The sequence below is a fragment of the Salmo salar genome, chromosome ssa24, assembly GCF_905237065.1.
Source record: "Salmo salar chromosome ssa24, Ssal_v3.1, whole genome shotgun sequence".
Lineage (NCBI taxonomy): Eukaryota > Metazoa > Chordata > Actinopteri > Salmoniformes > Salmonidae > Salmo > Salmo salar.
Genome location: NC_059465.1, coordinates 31,337,894 through 31,360,435, shown reverse-complemented (window position 1 = coordinate 31,360,435; position 22,542 = coordinate 31,337,894). Strand labels below are relative to the sequence as shown.

Genomic DNA, 22,542 nt, shown 5'->3' with positions numbered 1-22,542 from the left:
CTTTGATGCGGTGAAGTTGTCCTGTCCCCTTAGCAGAAAAACACCCCCAAAGCATAATGTTTCCACCTCCATTTTTGACGGTGGAGATGGTGTTCTTGGGGTCATAGGCAGCATTCCTCCTCCTCCAAACACAGCGAGGTAAGTTGATGCCAAAGAGCTCCATTTTGGTCACATCTGACCACAACACTTTCATCAGTTGTCCTCTGAATCATTCAGATGTTCATTGGCAAACTTCAGACGGGCATGTATATGTATTCTTGAGCAGGGGGACCTTGCGGGCGCTGCAGGATTTCAGTCCTTCACGGCGTAGTGTGTTACCAATTGTTTTCTTGGTGACTATGGTCCCAGCTGCCTTGAGATCATTGACAAGATCCTTCCGTGTAGTTCTGGGTTGATTCCTCACCGTTCTCATGATCATTGCAACCCCACGAGGTGAGATCTTGCATGGAGCCCCAGGCCGATTATTTGCGAATAATCGCACCAAATGTTGTCACCTTCTCACCAAGCTGCTTGGCGATGGTCTTGTAGCCCATTCCAGCCTTGTGTAGGTCTACAATCTTGTCCCTGACATCCTTGGAGAGCTCTTTGGTCTTGGCCATGGTGGAGAGTTTGGAATCTGATTGATTGATTGCTTCTGTGGACAGGTGTCTTTTTTACAGGTAACAAGCTGTGGTTAGGAGCACTCCCTTTAAGAATGTGCTCCTAACCTCAGCTCGTTACCTGTATAAAAGACACCTGGGAGCCAGAAATCTTTCTGATTGAGAGGGGGTCAAATACTTATTTCCCTCATTAAAATACAAATTAATTTATAACATTTTTGACATGCCATTAAAATTATAGACTGATCCTTTCTTTATCAGTGGGAAAACATACAAAATCAGCAGGGGATCAAATACTTTTTCCCCCTACTGTATAGTGAAATAACAACACAATGTCAAATACAGGTATTCTAGTCAAATAATTAACATACAATCACATTAACCATTACTCTCTCGCGGAAAACCTTCACTCTTGTGCAGACATTTAGAAACGAATCATGACAATTTGAAAAATAAGCCATGGGAGTTTTTTGAGCAAGAATAAAGACGACTTTCGAGTAGTAAGACATGTATAAAAGCAACAGATACCATTAATAAGAAGGGGCTAGAAGCGTCTTATATGGTAAGCTACCGAGTGGCTAGGACAGGCAAGCCCCATACTATTGTGGAGGACGTGGATATGGCTGGGACAATGCTGGGGGAAAAGGCCAAAAAGACGATGCAGACAATGCCTTCTGTAACGGTTGTTGCAAGGAGAGGACCAAGGTGCAGCGTGGTACGTGTTCATCATGTTTATTAGTTCTGAACACTGAATCAAAAACAAAGTGGAACAAAACGCAACAGCTCTATCAGGTGAAAAACCCATAAGACAGAAAACAACTACCCATACCAACCCTGTGGGAAAAGGCTACCTAAGTATGGCTCCCAATCAGAGACAATGATAGACAGCTGTCCCTGATTGAGAGCCATACCCAGCCAACACAAAGAAATACACAAAACATAGAAAACGGAACATAGAATGCCCACCCTAGTCACACCCTGGCCTAACCAACATAGAGAACAAAAACCTCTCTATGGCCAGGGCGTGACACCTTCATCAAACATCACTGTTTCACGACGCATCAGTGGCATGGCAGGAGATGTTTTGAAACAATTACTGCTTCTTATACAAGCCAGTGAATTATATGCGTTACATCTGGATGAGTCAACAGACATGGCGGGCCTGGCACAGCTCCTGGTATTTGTCCGTTACGTTTGTGGGAGGTCAATTAAGGAAGACATCCTCTTCTGCAAACCACTGGAAACCAGGACAACATGAGAGGATATATTTTAAGTATTGGACAGCTTTGTGACATCAAATGGACTTTGGTGGTCAAGATGTGTTGGTATCTGTACTGATGGTGCAAAAGCCATGACAGGGAGACATAGTGGAGTGGTAACGCGTGTGCAAGCAGTTGCTCCCGACGCCACTTGGCAACACTGCAGCATCCACCGAGAGGCTCTTGCTGCCAAAGGAATACCTGACAGCTTGAAAGCGGTTTTGAACACTACAGTGAAAACACTTCCGGCGCCGAGAAAGATGGCCGCCTCGCTTCGCGTTCCTAGGAAACTATGCAGTATTTTTTTTTTTCTGTGTTATTTCTTACATTGTTACCCCAGGAAATCTTAGGTTTTATTACATACAGTCGGGAGGAACTATTGGATATAAGTGCAACGTCAACTCACCAACATTACGACCAGGAATACGAATTTCCCTGAAGCAGATCCTCTGTTTGGTCCACCACCCAGGACAATGGATCGGATCCCAGCCGGCGATCCAAAACAACGGCGCCGCAGAAGGAGCGGTCTTCTGGTCAGGCTCCGTAGACGGCCACATCGCGCACCACTCCCAAGCATACTACTCGCCAATGTCCAGTCTTTTGACAACAAGGTAGACGAAATCCGAGCAAGGGTTGCCTTCCAGAGAGACATCAGAGACTGTAACGTTCTTTGTTTCACGGAAACATGGCTAACTCGAGACACGCTATCGGAATCGGTACAGCCACCTGGTTTCTTCACGCATTGCGCCGACAGAAACAAGCATCTCTCTGGTAAGAAGAAGGGCGGGGGTGTATGCCTTATGATTAACGAGACGTGGTGTGATCATAACAACATACAGGAACTCAAGTCCTTTTGTTCACCTGACCTAGAATTCTTTACAATCAAATGCCGACCGCATTATCTAGCAAGAGAATCCTCTTCGATCATAATCACAGTCGTGTATATTTCCCCCCAATCAGACTCATCGACGGCCTGGAAAGAACTTCATTTGACTCTATGTAAACTGGAAACCACATATCCTGAGGCTGCATTTATTGTAGCTGGGGATTTTAACAAGGCTAATCTGAAAACAAGGCTCCCTAAATGTTATCAGCATATCGATTGCACGATCCGGGCTGGCAAAACTCTGGATCATTGTTATTCTAACTTCCGCGACGTATAAAAAGCCCACCTCCGCAACCCCTTTCAAAAAAGCTGACCACGACTCCATTTTGTTGCTCCCAGCCTACAGACAGAAACTAAAACAGGAAGCACCCGTGCTCAGGTCTGTTCAACGCTGGTCCGACCAATCGGATTCCACGCTTCAAGATTGCTTTGATCACGTGGACTGGGATATGTTCCGCATAGCGTCGAACAACAACATTGATGAATACGGTGATTCAGTGAGCAAGTTTATTGTCGTTGTATTAGTAGTAGTAGCAATAGTCTTAGTAACAGTAGTTGTATTAGTAGTAGACATAGTAGCAGTAGTCTTAGTAACAGTCAGTGGCAATTTTAAAAAGAAAGTAGAATGCATGCCAGCAAAGCCACTACACAACACTAAAGAATACATTAATTTCACTATAATGGTGACAAATGTTTCCCACAAACTGTTAGCGCCTACATAAAGCTGTCTCAACAGCAGTCCCAACATCTTATCACTGCTACACTTGACTATCAGCGGAGCCTTGTCTGGCAGCAAAACAGTTAAATCAGCCTTGTTTACTGCCTTTAAAAGAACATAGCTGATATGGCTGACTTGCTTAAACAAATGTGGTTTCTATTGACAATTGAGATGTTCAAACTATGGCATAAGGGGACGACAAGCGGATAAGAGGCATTCCGTAATTTAGATTAATACATTCATGAGCGAGCTTGGACGGACGTAACGTTAGTTTAGCACTTTTGAAATGTACAGTGACAGAATTCAGAACATGGGCCGTTCTTACAGTGTTCTCCCTGTACACCAAGTCAGAACCGTAGGATAAATAAAGGGGGCATATAAGCAGACAATGAAAGCTTTTACAATATTCGATGATAACATTTCTCTAAAACAGGTTATAGGCTACAGCAGAACAGTCAGAACAGTAGGCGAAATTAAGAGGGGTAAATAGACCAAATTGTTAGGATGAGGCACATGGGCTACTACATAACATACATTTAGTATTACCTTCTTAGCTACAGTATACATATCTCAATGGCATATTACATAATTTATGAAGCAGCATACAATACATTTGTGGACTCACATTGTTCACACTGGGCTCACTTGAACAGGAAGGTGGCGCAAAGGTCCTCTGAGTTAACAGTTGTTTTGAGCGCAGCAAAAATCATGCTTCATTGACAGCATGGCCAATGTTGAATGTTTATCATTTTAAACTTGGAAAAGAGCCCCTTAATCCCAGATTTGGGACCACACAGCTACTGTCACTGACTCCTTCCAAACCACTCGTTGAATTTGCGAATTCCAACTTGTTGTGTAATGTTTATGACCAATGGCCGATGAGTACGATACATTTTATCTATAATTTCTCTTCATTATTTCTCTTCATTTAACAAGGATTAAAAAGGAATTGCCAATAGATTGTCGACTTGATTCATGATGATGATGGCTAGCTAAGATTGTGAAAGTATGATGTTGACATAGTCCAATCAAAGCTACTGTACATATAACGTGATTTGACGTCATTTTATCTGTGTCCAATGACCTTGAGCCTTCTTGGATGGGCACTTCTATTTCAGCAGCCGAAGGGCAAAAATTTTCAAGGTCTCCTCTTACACTTGGCAGTGATGTAAATTCCCCATGAGTGACAGAACACTGAGCCAATCAAGGCGCAACGCTTCGTATTTTCTGCTGGCATGCCACACCACACAAAGCACGGCACTAGGCTGAAACACCTGCATTTTGGAGCTGCCTTACTAAAGAAAACAAAACAGAGACCAGAGCTGTGTTCGAATACTCATACTAACCGCACTAACCGTACTATTTGTGATGTGAATTGAATATGTAGTATGCTTATTGGTCATAGTATGGATATAGTTAGTATGCCAAAAGTTCCCGTATGCCATACTAAATTCGCCAAAATATGAAGTATACATGCAGTATTTCCCTGCTTTTAGGGCCCATAATGCAATTCTTCCGAAAATGGGAGCGGCGTCACAATGTTTTCAGGTTTGAAGAAAATGGCGGAAAATATACAGCCGAAGTCCGATGAAAGAGGATACAAATTCTGTAGGAGACTATAACACAATAGATATGGTAGGAGAAAATCCAAAGGAAAACCAACCGGACATTTGTTTTTGAGAGAGACCATGTACAATGGAAAGTATAGGGGAATACTGAATTCTAGCTCCCAGGAAGCAATTCCTACGGCTTCCACAGGGTCTATGTTCAAGATTTCAGGCTTGTAACTTCCAAAACGAATAAGAAATATCCGTTTTAGTACAGGGACACAGTCTTGGAAATTCATGTTTGGGCGCCATGAAGACAAGATGCACCTGCAAAAATCGGTTTCTTTCCGTAAGAAATATTATAGTTTGATTACATTTTAGGGTATCTGAGGAGTAAATAGAAACATATTTTCACTTGTTGAAACAAAGTTTAGGGGTAGATTTTCGGATTATTTTCTCTGCATGTTGAACGAGTGGATTACTCAAATCGATGGCGCTAACTAAACAGACTTTTTGGGATATAAAGAAGGATTTTATCTAACAAAATGACACTACATGTTATAGCTGGGACCCTTTGGATGACAAATCAGAGGAAGATTTTAAAAAAGTAAGTGAATACTTCATCGCTATTTGTGAATATATGAAAACTGTGCCGGTGGAAAAAATATTCTGATGTAGGGCGCCGTCCTCAAACAATCGCATGGCATGCTTTCGCTGTATTAGCTACAGTAAATCGGATAGTGCAATTAAATTAACAAGAATTTAAGCGTTCAACCGGTATAAGACACTTGTGTGTACCTAAATGTTTAATATCCATAATTTTTATGATTATTTATTTGAATTGTGCGCCCTCCAGTTTCACCGGAAGTTGTCCTGCTAGCTGGACGCCTAGCCCTAATTAACAAACTATAGTTTTGGCAAGTCGGTTAGAACATCTACTTTGTGCATGACAAGTAATTTTTCCAACAATTGTTTACAGATAGATTATTTCACTTATAATTCACTGTATCACAATTCCAGTGGGTCAGAAGTTTACATACACTAAGTTGTCTGTGCCTTTAAACAGCTTGGATATTCCAGAAAATAACATCATAGCTTTAGAAGCTTCTGATAGGCTAATTGACATCCTTTGAGTCAATTGGAGGTGTACCTGTGGATGTATTTCAAGGCCTACCTTCAAACGCAGTGCCTCTTTGCTTGACATCATGGGAAAATCAAAAGAAATCAGCCAAGACCTCAGAAAATCTTTTTAGACCTCCACAAGTCTGGTTCATCCTTGGAAGCAATTTCCAAACGCCTGAAGGTACCACGTTCATTTGTACAAACAATAGTATGCAAGTATAAACACCATGAGACCACGCAGCCTTCATACCACTCAGGAAGAAGACGCGTTCTTTCTCCTAGAGATGAACGTACTTTGGTGCGAAAAGTGCAAATCAATCCAGGAACAACAACAAAGGACCTTGTGAAGATGCTGGAGGAAACAGGTACAAAAGTATCTATATCCACAGTAAAACCAGTCCAATATTGGTCTGATGAAACAAAAATAGAACTGTTTGGACATATTGACCATCGTTATGTTTGGAGGAAAAGGGGGGATGCTTGCAAGCCGAAGAACACCATCCCAACCGTGAAGCACGGGGGTGGCAGCATCATGTTGTGGGGTTGCTTTGCTGCAGGAGGGACTGGTGCACTTCACAAAATAGATGGCATCATGAGGGAGGAAAATTATGTGGACATATTGAAGCAACATCTCAAGACATCAGTCAGGAAGTTAAAGCTTGGTCACAAATGGGTCTTCCAAATGGACAATGACCCCAAGCATACTTCCAAAGTTGTGGCAAAATGGCTTAAGGACAACAAATCAAGGTATTGGAGTGGCCATCACAAAGCCCTGACCTCAATCCCATAGAAAATCTGTGGACAGAAATGAAAAGCATGTGCAAGCAAAGAGGCCTACAAACCTGACTCAGTTACACCAGCTCTGTCAGGAATGGGCCAAAATTCACCCAACTTATTGTGGGAAGCTTGTGGAAGGCTACCAAAAAGTTTGACCCAAGTTAAACAATTTAAAGGCAATGCTACCAAATACTAATTGAGTGTAGGTAAACTTCTGACCCACTGGGAATGTGATGAAAGAAATAAAAACTGAAATAAATCATTAAAAATTTTCAAAAATAAAGTGGTGATCCTAAGACAGGGAATTTCTACTAGGATAAATGTAAGGAATTGTGAAAAACTGAGTTTAAATTTATTTGGCTAAGAAGTATATAAACTTCCGACTTCAACTGTATAAGTTCCAACCACTGGTGCCATTGGGGGGCATCTTTGAGAAGCATTTGATAGCCTTCAATAGTGTCTGTACTACAGAATTTAAAACCTTTTTTGTAAGAACATAGTATATGGGACTGATTTATGAAATTTTGCTTAATTAATCTGCTTAATATTTGGTGTTTCTTTTCCAAGAAAAACAAAAAACCCTCTGGAATTCCGTTAGGATGGAACAGAAAATATGGTGCTGTACAACATGACGGTGGAGAGTAGGCTACAGTACTTGGCTATTTAGCTAAAGAATCCCTGTGTCATGCGGGCACGCGGGAGACCTGGGTTCAATTTCCCGATGGGGAGGAAGGAGTAGGCTGTCCTTGTAAATAAGAATTTGTTGACTTGCCTAGTTAAATAAAGGTTATATAAAGGTTACACTAAGAGCTTAACATTTCTACACCATAATTGTAGTCTAACCAATACCCAAATGGAGATTCAGTGAAAATAAAAATCTCACTGATTTATCAAGACCAGTTCCCGTGCTTGTCTCAGAGCAGTGCGAAACGGTGCTAAAATAACTCTAGGCTATTGCTTCAAATACTATTGCTTCTAACTTCAATATGCTCTTTAAATAAATAAGACCTACACCACTTTTATCAGCACATTACTCAACACTAGTGAGACTCGCATCACCTACGGTAGGCCTACAGTATATCGAAAAATATGACGTGACTCTCCACCAATAATTACATATAGAGGATTGGAGGATTCTAAATTCAAACCAAAAGCCTCCTCATAGATCTCCCGGTGGCGGCCGGCACGGATATCTGTAGCAACGCATTTTGCATTGGGATGCGGTGACAGCTGCGCTTCTGGGGAGGCCCCATCCACAAAGTATCGAAATAGAGAGAGGTGTTGGTAAAGGTATATTGTCCTGTTAATAGCCCATAATGGTATATTATTATATTGTATATGGTGTCCAGGTCAGGATAACCAAAACATTTCTTTATTAAAGACTATCAGAAAGAATGTTGGTACTTATTTATTTTACATTTGAGTCATTTAGCAGGCACTCTTATCCAGAGTGCATTTCATTTTTATGTTTTTTGTACTCACCCCCCATGGGAATTGAACCAACAACCCTGGCGTTGCACACACCATGCTGGCGTTGCAAACACCATGCTTTACCAACTGAGCCACAGGGATCCAGAACTAAATAAACATCGGCATTTTGAAAGAGTATTTTTCTCATTATTTTATTAACGAAAGCATAACACATTGTTTTAGTTTGAACTTGCAGACTGGCACTAAGAACAGCGGGAACGTTTCCCTTGTCACGACTTCCGGCGCAGTTGGTGCCTCTCCTTGTTCGGGCGGCGTTTGGCAGTCGTCGTCGCCAGCTTTCTAGCTGCCACCGATCCACGTTTCTTTTTCCATTTGTTATGTCTTGATTGTTCACACCTGGTTCCCATTACGTTATTATTATTTCCCTATTTAACCCTCTGGTTCTCATTATGTTTTGTGCGTGAATGCTACCTGGTTTTTGTGTTAGTCTTTTGTGTTAGGGTTTGTTATCCCTGCGTGGATTTATTGGCTGATTATTTTTCAGAGTAAAGTACGTTATTTTACTCAGTTCTGTGTCCTGCGCCTGACTCTGTCCTCACCTCTGCACAACTGACACTTGACATCCCTAGTCAGTGCCATTATTAGTGCAATGCCCCTTAAAGTGCTGCTCTGTGCTACCCAGTGTGGCGGCTCCTCCTCCCTACCCTATGGGCTAGGTCTGTCTTCTGTGCTCGACACTGCAGGGCCATCCCGTGCCTCCTGCCCTCGTGCCTTGAATCTTGCGCGCTTTCTGTGGATATAGCTGGAGAACTGCAAGGCAATCCCATTGTGTGCAACTCGGGAGACGTGAACAATATATATTGTCCTGCTATTATCAGGGTTAATAATATATATGTGAGAATATCCAAGGGGCTTTTATATAATTCTAAATTAATAGTAATAATAATAATTATCGCTTTGTTTAAAAAATAACAATATTTTGGAGATTATATAGTTTTTTTTCAAATAACCTAAAATGAGCGAGTAAAGGCCAATCTTGAACATGGGGTGAGACATTGTTACTAATTTTTAAATAAAGCCAGTCTGTTATTTAGAATTATTTATTTTTGTTTTTAGAGGGAGAGAAACCATAAACCTACAGTCATCTCATGGGTCTCCCAGTCGAGGCCAGTACAGGTCTTGAACCAGCATCTGTAGCAACACAGTGTCTTAGACCATTGTGCCACTCAGGCGCTGTACAACATGACCGGTCGGGAGTGGCCTACACTACTACAGTAAGAGCAAAAATAATCCTAACAAAATAGAAGAATAAAAACCTTAGTGTAACAACAGTTTTAGTAAGTAATACTGAAGTCGTGCACAATTATCAGTTTCTATTTAGGTTTATGTCGCCCATTCATTGTCAGTTAGAGACACAGTAGGACCCAAAAGCATAATCAGTGCTCTAACTCCCCCTTGCGCTGGTCTAGAGCAATGAAGATATGACGCAGGGTACCGTACTAAACCACAAATTACCTCTAAGTACCACAGCTTAATCGCAAAACGTTTAGTGGAGCAGCCACTGTTGCTACCTAACATTAGTTGGCTACTAATACATCAAACTTGCCAGGCAGTATTATTAACTATCTGCTATCTAACTAACTAACCAATGTTTATTGACCTGATTATTCACATCATTCTTACCTAAGTGATATATTCATTGTGTTTCAATCGACATTGTTCATTCTTGCTATCTACTCCGATTTCAGAGCACTCTCGCACAGAATAACTGATGAATTTACAAATGCTCAACATCCGTTAAATATGGCCGGTGTCAGTAAACATCGGCGAATAAAAGCCTAATTAAATTGTTGCCAGCAGCACAGTTACAGTCACCAACACTCTAGATAACATGAAAACAGCCTAACCAGCTCTGCTAGGGCAAGTAAAATGGTCAGAGTGAGGTGTTCTCTCAGTCTCATTTGTGTCTGGAAGTAGCTATCCAACGTTAGCCAGTTAGCTTGGGTGATTGACTGCCATTCTACTCCTTGGCCAGAGCGTCCAGTGTGAGCTCTGAACGCTCCGAATTTATGAACGGACAATCTGACAACGCTCTAGATTTACGAACGGCCAGAGCGCACTCTGGAACTCCAGATTGAATTTATGAACACATCCAAAATCATAAAATGTTTAGCTAGTCATTTTTTATGCTAACAAGCTAGCAAGAGGTTGCATAGCAACAGCATCAACTTCCGGGAGACAGGTGAAGCTCTAGTAGCCTCAACTGAAACGATACAGTTTGTTTACAGTATACTAAAATGAACTAATAGTATATACTGTTGTATGTAGTATATACTCATTAAGTGTGTAGTATACAGTATTGTAACGACCCTGGGTTTATAAGAGCGGATATCGACTCTGCCTCACGAGCATGATTTTGCAGCACAGTCGATAGCACGCTGGACTTTGGGCTAGAAGGTCGAGGGTTCGAGACCTGCTCCCTGCTGTTTTATTACATTAGTGTCAGAAGTGATCGGACCTTGCATCCACGACAGTGCGTGTGCTTGGCATGTGAGTGCGTTTTTATAAGACGTTGAGTTGCAAGCTAGCGCGAGGACGCACTCTTTTAAAGGAGGGAGTAGTGTAACAACCCTGGGTTTATTTACATTTACATTACATTTAAGTCATTTAGCAGACACTCTTATCCAGAGCGACTTACAAATTGGTGCATTCACCTTATGATATCCAGTGGAACAACCACTTTACAATAGTGCATCTAAATCTTTTAAGGGGAGGGGGGGTTAGAAGGATTACTTTATCCTATCCTAGGTATTCCTTAAAGAGGTGGGGTTTCAGGTGTCTCCGGAAGGTGGTGATTGACTCCGCTGTCCTGGCGTCGTGAGGGAGCTTGTTCCACCATTGGGGTGCCAGAGCAGCGAACAGTTTTGACTGGGCTGAGCGGGAACTGTGCTTCCTCAGAGGTAGGGGGGCCAGCAGGCCAGAGGTGGATGAACGCAGTGCCCTTGTTTGGGTGTAGGGCCTGATCAGAGCCTGAAGTTATGGAGGTGCCGTTCCCTTCACAGCTCCGTAGGCAATCACCATGGTCTTGTAGCGGATGCGAGCTTCAACTGGAAGCCAGTGGAGAGAGCGGAGGAGCGGGGTGACGTGAGAGAACTTGGGAAGGTTGAACACCAGACGGGCTGCGGCGTTCTGGATGAGTTGTAGGGGTTTAATGGCACAGGCAGGGAGCCCAGCCAACAGCGAGTTGCAGTAATCCAGACGGGAGATGACAAGTGCCTGGATTAGGACCTGCGCCGCTTCCTGTGTGAGGCAGGGTCGTACTCTGCGAATGTTGTAGAGCATGAACCTACAGGATCGGGTCACCGCCTTGATGTTAGTGGAGAACGACAGGGTGTTGTCCAGGATCACGCCAAGGTTCTTAGCACTCTGGGCGGAGGACACAAGGGAGTTGTCAACCGTGATGGCGAGATCATGGAACGGGCAGCCCTTCCCCGGGAGGAAGAGCAGCTCCGTCTTGCCGAGGTTCAGCTTGAGGTGGTGATCCGTCATCCACACTGATATGTCTGACAGACATGCAGAGATGCGATTCGCCGCCTGGTTATCGGAAGGGGGAAAGGAGAAGATTAATTGTGTGTCGTCTGCGTAGCAATGATAGGAGAGACCATGTGAGGATATGACAGAGCCAAGTGACTTGGTGTATAGCGAGAATAGGAGAGGGCCTAGAACAGAGCCCTGGGGGACACCAGTGGTGAGAGCGCATGGTGCGGAGACAGATTCTCGCCACGCCACCTGGTAGGAGCGACCTGTCAGGTAGGACGCAATCCAAGCGTGGGCTGCGCCGGAGATGCCCAACTCGGAGAGGGTGGAGAGGAGGATCTGATGGTTCACAGTATCAAAGGCAGCAGATAGGTCTAGAAGGATGAGAGCAGAGGAGAGAGAGTTAGCTTTAGCAGTGCGGAGAGCCTCCGTGACACAGAGAAGAGCAGTCTCAGTTGAATGCCCAGTCTTGAAACCTGACTGATTAGGATCAAGAAGGTCATTCTGAGAGAGATAGCAGGAGAGCTGGCCAAGGACGGCACGTTCAAGTTTATAAGCGCGGATATCGACTCTGCCGCTCGAGCATACTTTTGCGGCACAGTCGATAGCGTGCTGGACTTCAGGCTAGGAGGTCGAGGATTCGAGACCTGCTCCCTGCCTGTTTCATTACACTATGTTAGTATGGGTATTCGAACACAGCTCAGGTTTGTATGCGGCATTATTAACTCAATGATATATATTGTTTTTTACGTTGTTTAAAACTGTGACACGTATTAATGCCAAAATAACATGCAAAACAGACAAGCCCCCCCACACACACACACACACACATACACACAAATAATGTGGGGCTCAAAACAGCTCTGAATGACGGGTTGCCACTGGGAACAGTAGTTGTATTAGTAGTAGTAGCAGTAGTAGTAGTCTAAGTAACAGTAGTTGTATTAGTAGTAATAGCAGTAGTCTTAGTAACAGTAGTTGTATTAGTAATAGGCATAATAGCAGTGTCATAGTATCAGTTGCCTTAGTAACAGTAGTATTAGTAGTAGGCATAGTATCAGTTGTCTTAGTAACAGTAGTTGTATTAGTAATAGGCATAGTAGCAGTAGTCATAGTATCAGTTGTCTTAGTAACAGTAGTATTAGTAGTAGGCATAGTATCAGTTGTCTTAGTAACAGTAGTTGTGTTAGTAATAGGCATAGTAGCAGTAGTCTTAGTAACAGTAGTTGTATTAGTAGTAGTAGCATTAGTCTTAGTAACAGTAGTATTAGTAGTAGGTATAGTAGCAGTAGTCTTCGTAACAGTAGTTGTATTAGTAGTAGTAGCAATAGTCTTAGTAACAGTAGTTGTATTAGTAATAGGCATAGTAGCAGTAATAGTATCAGTTGTCTTAGTAACAGTAGTATTAGTAGTAGGCATAGTATCAGTTGTCTTAGTAACAGTAGTTGTATTAGTAATAGGGATAGTAGCAGTAATAGTATCAGTTGTCTTAGTAACAGTAGTATTAGTAGTAGGCATAGTGTCAGTTGTCTTAGTAACAGTAGTTGTATTAGTAATAGGCATAGTTGCAGTAGTCTTAGTAACAGTAGTTGTATTAGTAATAGGCATAGTTGCAGTAGTCTTAGTAACAGTAGTTGTAGTATTAGCAGTTGTCGTAGTATTAGCAGTTGTCTAGGTCAGTGCAGCAGCTTCAGGAGAACGACTAAGTCCACTGTCTCAGTTGATTGACAGCTCTGAGGGAATACAGTACGTTATCAAATCCTCTCCACGGCACCGTGTGGCGTCTAATATTCCCTGCCAGATTGACAAGAAGAGGCCATGTTTGTTGGCACTGGAAAGGCCTCTCCTTTTACAAACCAGAAGATTGGCATGCTATTCTACTCTGCCAGTATTGGCTGCTCCAAGAGTCTTCCTGGGAATATTCCAATGACATGATTTGATTCTTGTGTCTTTGCACTGTGTGGTTTTGTTTGAGAAGTATGAATGCAGGCTTTCAACAGCTGAGCCAGCTGAGCCCTACAACACACCAAGTACACACCGCAGAAACACAAGCCACAGACTTTCTAATGTCTCATGCTGGTGCATTAGGGTAATATGAAACTAGCTTTTGATAATCATTCTGAGTGCCGAGATACGATTTGTGCCAAGGAGAAATATTATGTTTTGAGACATAATAAAAGGATGACAGAACAAAACAATATCTATCAGATGCGATTGTAATTTTTTTGTTTTATAAACATTTATGCAGTATTTTCCCCCGAGTTGAAAGAAACATATTGCTAAAGTGATTCATCTGGAACTTCTTATATTATGAAAATCAACAAAGTGACATTCCATCATGACTTAAATATTCACCATCATTCTCAGGTCCCCTTTAATCTCTCCTACAGTATACTGTATCTCTCGTCTTCTTCCAAATACAAACGTTTTGTAAGTGATTAGGAGTAGCTGTCACGTCCTGACCAGTAAAAGGGGTTATTTGTTATTGTAGTTTGGTCAGGGCGTGGCAGGGGGTGTTTGTTTTGTGTGTTTCGGTTTTTTGTGGGTTTAGGTTCTATGTTCTCTATTTCTTTGTTTATATCTAGTTTTCTATTTCTATGTTGGGTTTTTGGCAATGACCTCCAATTAGAGGCAGCTGGTTGTCGTTGTCTCTAATTGGAGGCCATATTTAGTTGGGGTTGGTTTCACTTATGTTTTGTGGGTGGTTATTTTCCTGTATAACCTGTGTTGCCTTACGGAACTGTTTCGTCGTTTTGTTTATTTTGTTTATATGTTTTTTCTTTAAATAGATTAATAAGATGAGCACTTCACCCGCTGCGCCTTGGTCCAATCCTTACGACGCCCATGACAGTAGCCTAGTCCTATACTGTATGTACTGTAGCCAGCTCTTACATCGTTGCCATGCGCCATCCAAACATAATTTCTATTTACCTATGTAAACCCAGAACATTAGTAGGGATGTTTTGAGAATCTTAAAATGGCAAGCTTTCCCAGAACTTTTGAGGTTTCCATGGATGTTCCCATGACATGACTATAACGTTTTCTCTATGAACATTCGGATAACATATTCCAGAAACCATTGTCGCATGTCCTTCTACTAATGATTATTTAATTAGGTTTTCATTTAAAAAAACATGAATGGGATGTTGTCATTAGCTGGAAACCCAATTGGGCACCCAATGGAACGCTGTATTACTTTGTTGGAATGTTCTCTGTTTGCTGGGATGATGGGCCTACTAGGCCATAGGAAAGTTACATTTTAATCCACAAGAGATTATCCACCACTGCCTCATGTCCATAGCAGCTGTACCATCCCAACATTCTGTTAATGAAGAGCTAAACTATGGGAGTCTGGAGTTCTCAACACATTCTGAGCAGAGCAGACCACACAAACACACCAGACAGATTGAGACCGGTGATGGAATCAGTAGCCCTTTCTATGGCAAACGTTTTAGTCATATTTCAGTCTTCCGTAATGTACATCAAGTGTAATATTGGGATGCAAACTCAAAATGTAATACATTTCAACTGTATATCTGACATGGTACAGGTGTCTTCTTTTTTTAAGCCCATAACCATGTGTGTGAGGTGTATAATTGTGTTTCAAATTAGATTTGTTTGACTACAAAGAAACACTCCGTGTGACCCTGATTCAGCCCACTGCAGTAAAAGGTTAAGCTCTTCTCACATACACAGGACACATTATTCAAGTGATTATGTGGACTAATACCATATTGTGGAATGTGTAAGAAGACCATGCCTCTTCCGATGCTGTGCCTGTCAGACAAAGTGTGTCATCTCTTTTTCTCCAAGATTCTGTCATCTAGCATGGCGCTTCACTGTGAATGACTGAATGACTGCTCTGTATTGGGGTCTGGCAAAAAGATTCATTGGAACAGGTGAAATTGCTTTCGGGACTCAGTCTTTACGGCGAGGCACAACAAACAGACACATCAGAGACAGGGGAGGGAGCGAGCAGTACACCCGCCCCTTTGGATTTTATGACACAATAACATATTTCTTTTTAGTGTTTACCCAGCATATGGGGCTTTCGAGTCAGCGCTTTTCTCAGCAACGTTATTACAAGTGCCCCGTAGCTATATCCATCAATCATCCCCCAATTTCCCATCTCTCTATCTCTCCCAACGCCCAGGACTGTGTCAGCCAGCCTGATATGCCAGCCCGGTTTCTTTATGCCGTCTGAACACCCCTTAAATTGAAGCCAGCATCAGGCCCTCTGATGGGAATATTCATAGCCCAGCTCATCAAATATTTATTAAAACATGAGAATTTGCCTTTATTTTAATCACCTGGTTTACACAAGGTGCCGTGGTGATTGGGGCAGATTAAGCGTCGAGAGGTGGCTAGTTGAGCATCTCCACAGATTAGAGTGAATAAATAAAATGTATTGGGTTTCGTGGTGGGTTGGAGCGGGGGTAGGAGGAGAGAACAGATTTATTCTCAGTGAGGCCTCTACATATTCATTTTGAATGTAGCCTGAAGCACCTGCCCAGAATGTTGGCATCTTTTATTGAGAGAATTAGGGTGTTTTCACAGATCTCATGACCAAGGTCAGTGTCCTTCAAAGTATGCATGCTGCTACATGACTAAACACATCAAATGACATTGACCTAGCCATTTGCGCGTTGAGCCAGTAACCAAAAGGTTGCTGGTTCAAAGAGCCGACAAGGTGAAAAATCTGTCGATGTGCCCTTGAGCAAGGCACTTAACCCTAATTTGCTATAGGGGCACTGTACTACTATGGCTGACCCTGTAAAACAACACATTTCACTGCACCTATCATACTGCTATGGCTGGCCCTGTAAAACAACACATTTCACTGCACCTATCATACTGCTATGGCTGGCCCTGTAAAACAACACATTTCACTGCACCTATCCTGTGTACGGTGTGTGACAGTAAAACGTATGAATATATATATATATTAAGAGGAATAGATGTACAGTTAGTCATTAGGCTCCACATGCTTTAAAAGAGCCTTACCTTTAGTAACATTGATTACTTGAGCTTCTCCAATGGATCACTGATGACTGGGCAAAACACTCAGAGGAATAACGCCCCAACTGTATCACTATCATAATTACATTTCACTTGGACGGTTCCTCTGTCAAAACGTATTTGTTTTTCAGTCAACGTGTGTGTGGCCTCTCTCCTGGCTGTGGCTCCTTGGGTTGGTGGTGTGGAACATGTGAGAGAGAGAGAGGGAGAGAGAGCGAGAGAGAGAGAGAGAGAGAGAGAGAGAGAGAGAGAGAGAGAGGCTCATTTACATTGATGGCGACCCTTGCCTCCGCTGGCATTTTCATCAGCCATTGATCCAGTGTCTGACTGATTAATCGTCTATAAAGGGATCAGGAGTCAATTAGTGTCTGAAGCTCACTTCTAATTCCAGCCATGCATCAGCATCTCAGCAGCCTTACCATGGACCACACAGTTTACACATACTTCCTGGAGTTATTCACATTAAAATGTTTGTTTTCTCTTGATTTCAAAAGGACCGTTGCATACCAAAGACAAAGACCAACCTCTCAGGGGAAAGAGCATTGTTTTATGTTAGCTATGGGTTTTCGTAGCTTTCAGCATTTTTAAGAAAGCAAAATGAATTAAAGGATGATCGGAAACTTGTGACAGATGGTGTTTTGGTCTTGTTTCTAATGCCAATCGAGCACAGTGACTGAGACATTTAGGAGAAAGATATGTTGACATGATATGGAATTTCCGATGGTATTTTCACTAAATGGGGCTGGCAAACCAACCATTCAAGTTCATATTCCCTAGGCACCAAACAGAAGAAAACAGACTGAAACAGGTAGGGACTACTTGAGCTCATCCAATAAGATCATTTTCTGTTGCAATTTTTTTTCATATGGTGTACTCTAATTAATACAGCCCTGGATTAGATTGCATTTGGGCATTCGTGTTCACGCAACAATATACTGAAATGTTGCCATGGTAATAATATGGGGTGTTTCTTATGTTCTTCCTCCCAGGTCATTCAGCGCAGAGAGGACGGCGCAGTGAACTTCTTCCGAGCATGGGACGCATACCGCGACGGCTTCGGCAAGATCACAGGGGAGCACTGGCTTGGTGAGCACTGATAAACAGGACCAGTACCATGTATGACTCCCTCCGTTGGTTCGATAACGCTTCACGTTCTTGTCACATTTCCAAAGTCTGCCCATGAAGAAAGGAGAACATTTTATTTAGTTGTGTAATACCAAAACTTGTTCCACACACTAGAACAATAATTTCAAGCAGACAAGACAGCTGAATCAAATTAACGCTTACTGTCACGGCCGTCGTAAGGATTGAACCAAAATGCAGCGGGTATGTGAATGCTCATATTTACTTTATTAGGAACACTACACAAAAACAAACAACAGCAAAACAGTTTTGCAGGCTAAAATACCGCAGTGCAAAACAACTTCCCACAAAAGACAGGTGGAAAAAGGGCTACCTAAGTATGGCTCCCAATCAGCAACAACGATGTACAGCTGTTCCTGATTGAGAGCCATACCAGGCCAACACAAAGAAATACACAACATAGAAAAAACATAGAAATACAATAACATAGAACCATACCCAAAAACCCTGATATCACAAAACAAACACACCCCTGCCACGCCCTGACCAAACTACAATAACAAATAACCCTTTATACTGGTCAGGACGTGACACTTACACAGAAGATACACTGGGTTGTTGTGAAAACAGTAGGTATTTTACCTGCAACACGGGAAGCGTAGAAGCATAGAGTTACACTAAGCAGCTCCATCCTCTCAGGTTTCATTCATGAAACTCTGTAAAAGTTACGCATCTGGTGTAGCAAACAACGTGGTCTTCTGCTTTAGCTGAGTGTCTACAGGGAAGCCCAAAGGAACCAGCTGAGAGCAATTGCATGTTTGTGTGTGTGTGTGCGTGTGCGTGTGTGAAGATATAAAGAAGTTGAATAGCTCTTTTCCTCGTGGCATTTAATACTGGGTGTTGCTACCTCATCAAAAAGAAGAAATCTGCATACAGTGTATATATGTTTCATTTATCAAGTTGCCTCTTTGGGAAACTGATGCTTCAGGGGCATAAATGAGTAGTGTTTCCTCTTGTACATTCCACCTGTCAGGCTCTGATCAAAAGTAGTGCACTATATAGGGAATAAGGGTGCCATTTGGGGATTGGACAGGGTGAGGCCCCCCGTTTGGCCCCCAGCTCGTCCTCACTGTCTCTCCTCTTTGTGGCCTGAAGTATGTGAATACAAGATTGTGTAGGTGGAGTGTAGTGTGTGCTTGCATTGGTGCTTGTGTGTTTTTTGTTTGCCCTCAGTGTGTGAACCGGAGCCCTAATTCAGGGTTGGAGGATTGGAAATGACAGGCCTGCCACAAAGCATCAGCATGTCAAGATTGAGTTCTCCAAGAGAGGTGCAGGAAAGAGGAAAACTGCTGCTCACCACATGTTATGAAAGTTATTTTACCTACAGGCACAGCAGAGCACTCTTTATGTACTGTGGGAAGCATCGAGGAGGAGGGGTTCAACAGACATGACAAATGTAAAACTGTATCAATGTCGTAACTTTTGAGAGCATTCACTTTATGGGCACCATCTGTTTTGATCCAGGGTTTTAGTATGGGACCTGTCAGTAAATTGTACATAGATCCCATCCCCTGGATAAAGCTTGTCCCTTGTCCAAATGCCTGAGAATAGACTGTTGTCACCTCCACTTGGAAGATGATCCCACCTACTACACACACACACACACACACACACACACACACACACACACACACACACACACACACACACACACACACACACACACACACACACACACACACACACTCTCACACTCACACTTAACACATTCTGCTGCTAAATCAAAAATATTATACGTTTAAGTTAGCTGACTTATTACTGATGTTATCCAAATAATTGTTTATGGTCGTAGCAATATGATCCTGCAGATTCCTTTCAGGAAAATACAAATTTGTCTTGCAGCATTTGAATTTGCCTGAAATATGAAACTATGTGTTATTTTGATATTGGGGAGATATGAATATTAATATTTGTATTTTTAAGTCATCAAAGGGTATGTTTGAAATTGCAATTCCATATTTTTATTTTGTAAAGCATTAGCATATTCATTCAAAACCAACCTAGCAGAGGACTTCAGATAAGCAATCTCTTTTATCAGTCATTTTCAAATAAGGAATTGAAATTGGTGATCAAAAACTTAATACCAATATTCTCCTATAAAACTCAGAACCTTTACTCAGCATGCCAATATATGACCAGCGCCAACACATAGAGACACAAGCATGTAGACACAAACGTTAAGCTCCAGCTCCAGTGGGCTGCAGGGTAGGAGGGATTATTGAAGATCAAGTGGGGGGGACCTGACACAACTGCCATGACGTGATTATGACAGTCATAACATAACAACACGACACCTAACATAACTGCAGTCATTTTACCTGCCTGGCCTGTCAGCACATATTACATTCCTCTCTCCCAGTAATTAATGAATGACATGGGCCATGCCTGCCAATGCCTCCTGGCGTATTGATCACAGTCTGCATAGTAATGCCTTATTGCTCATTAAGCACTGCATGCTGGAGAATGAGGGCCATAGAGTGTGCTGCTAGCGATCCAATCTCATCACTCTGCTCGTTTAGAAGAACACACATCCCAGGGACAGGCAGGGACCAAATTTCCGCGAATGTCTTCATCCTGAAAAATAACAGTCCATTAGAAGGTGTTTTAAGCACCTCTATTGTTAATGTATGAAGTGACATATTTCGATGAACTGGGTAGGCTACTGTTCTTGACCCAAATGTCTTTTGGGGATATGTTTCTTTGCGATAATACTCTAGTTCAGCTATAGCAACTGATTAAAATGAGAAACTGTGAGGTGAGAATTTGGTCTAACAAGTGCCTTGCACCGATGAGATGAATGCATAATTCATTTGACTGCATACTTCCCATGGTCTTCCCTGTGGCTCAGTTGGTAGAGCATGGTGTGTGCAACACCAGGGTTGTGGGTTTGATTCCCACGCGGGCCAGTACAAAAAAAATATATGAAATGCATTCACTAATTTAGTCGCTCTGGATAAGAGCGTCTGCTAAAATGTACTTTTTGCATTAACTTAAGAAGAGGTGAGTTAAGGATAGCCGGTTAAGTGTTCACATCCGCCTGGGGTTTTCTTCCACCAATTTGAATTGCCATGATGTGGAGCATAAGGTCTGTTTTGGACTGGAATTCAAATAACCTTTTCACACTACTGAGCTAAGCCTAGCCGAGCTGTGCTGTGCTGGCCAGGTAGCCACCATAGTTGCTGGAACTGGCTGCACAGCCACCACAGTTACTGGAAAGGACAATGTGAAGAGAAAGCTTTGATAGCCTGAGAAACTAACAAAAAAGGGAGGGACACACTCATTTTCGTTTTCTGTTGCAAAACGTTTTAAAACGTTTTCAGTTGTGTGCCGTAATGAACATGACCCAGGCTAGGGAAAACAGGCTAGTGGGATGTGGCCATGACAGTTTGTCTTGTCAGGCCGTTGCCCCTGTTTCACTGAATGGAACGCTGACTCTGTAACTTCCTAATCCTTCTGCAAACTCCCTGGTTTCTTTCTCCCTCGCTCACTTGTACTCTTTGTTTTCATATTCAGATTTAGAGTTCCATTGATTCCAATAAGCTTAGATAAGCAATTTCAGCCTCGGTGCATGATTCAGTCACCTTGCCTCTCTGCCCATTAGAATTTGAACAACTGCACAGAGAGTAGGATATGGAGTCTTTGCAGAATAGCTCTTCTCATACCTCACTATGCAGCCCACTTTTTTTACTAATGAGTCCATTATAAACCACTGAACTCTGATGTGAGATGTGGTAACAAGACTTTCTGCTGTTGATCAATACTTACATAATTCCTTTCTCTCAGGACTAACTGCTATTGTGGTAGCGATTGTTCTTTGTTTAAGCTAGCTGTTGTACTGTAGCTAGGTTTTTTAAAATTGCCTAGATGATTTGTTTCCAACTTAAATACGCACATTTCAGAGTGCCTTTTCTAAATATGAAAACACATATAGTATAAATAGACTTTATGTCACAGCTAAGCGTTCTACCATTCATGTAGGTCTAAGCCCTTAGATCGGAATATCTCCTAAGCGAACATATGGAATTGTTTTAAGATAGTCATACAATTTATCATTTAACCATTTGATTTGGAATTTTAGGAGCCCTGTAGGTCAAAAAATAATTTATAACAAAATGATTTGATGAAATATTGAATTTGGTCTTTACTGCTAAAGCCCATAGAAACACATTGAATATAAATTGTGGCAAAACAGTCAAAAATAAATCATAAGGACTAAGGTTTTGTAGTGTTTGTCCTATATCTAAGAGATACTGTATATATATAAAAATGACCCATGTTTGGTGACGTTATTCGTGGCACTTTTTACCCCTTTTGCACGATGTTGTGAGGACAGACGCTGGGAGACGAGAAGCAAGTACAGGGAGTGAATATTTAATAAATAACGGACATGAAACAAAACAAGGGCAGTGTCTGGACAAGGGGAACAAAACAACATTAATGCAGACACGGGGAGGGAGGCAATCAATAAGGTAATAGAGTCCAGGTGAGTCCCATGAAGCACAGA

The 22,542-nt window shown here is 42.2% G+C and overlaps 1 protein-coding gene across 1 annotated transcript in view; it reads left to right on the top strand.

The window, feature by feature from the left end:
• fibcd1a (fibrinogen C domain containing 1a) overlaps positions 1–22,542 on the top strand; it is a 125,113-nt gene that overhangs the window by 62,557 nt on the left and 40,014 nt on the right. Inside the window, exon 6 of the mRNA XM_014172398.2 lies at positions 17,885–17,981. Within this exon, the coding sequence (XP_014027873.1) occupies positions 17,885–17,981 (97 nt within the window). The remainder of the gene's footprint in view (positions 1–17,884; positions 17,982–22,542) is intronic.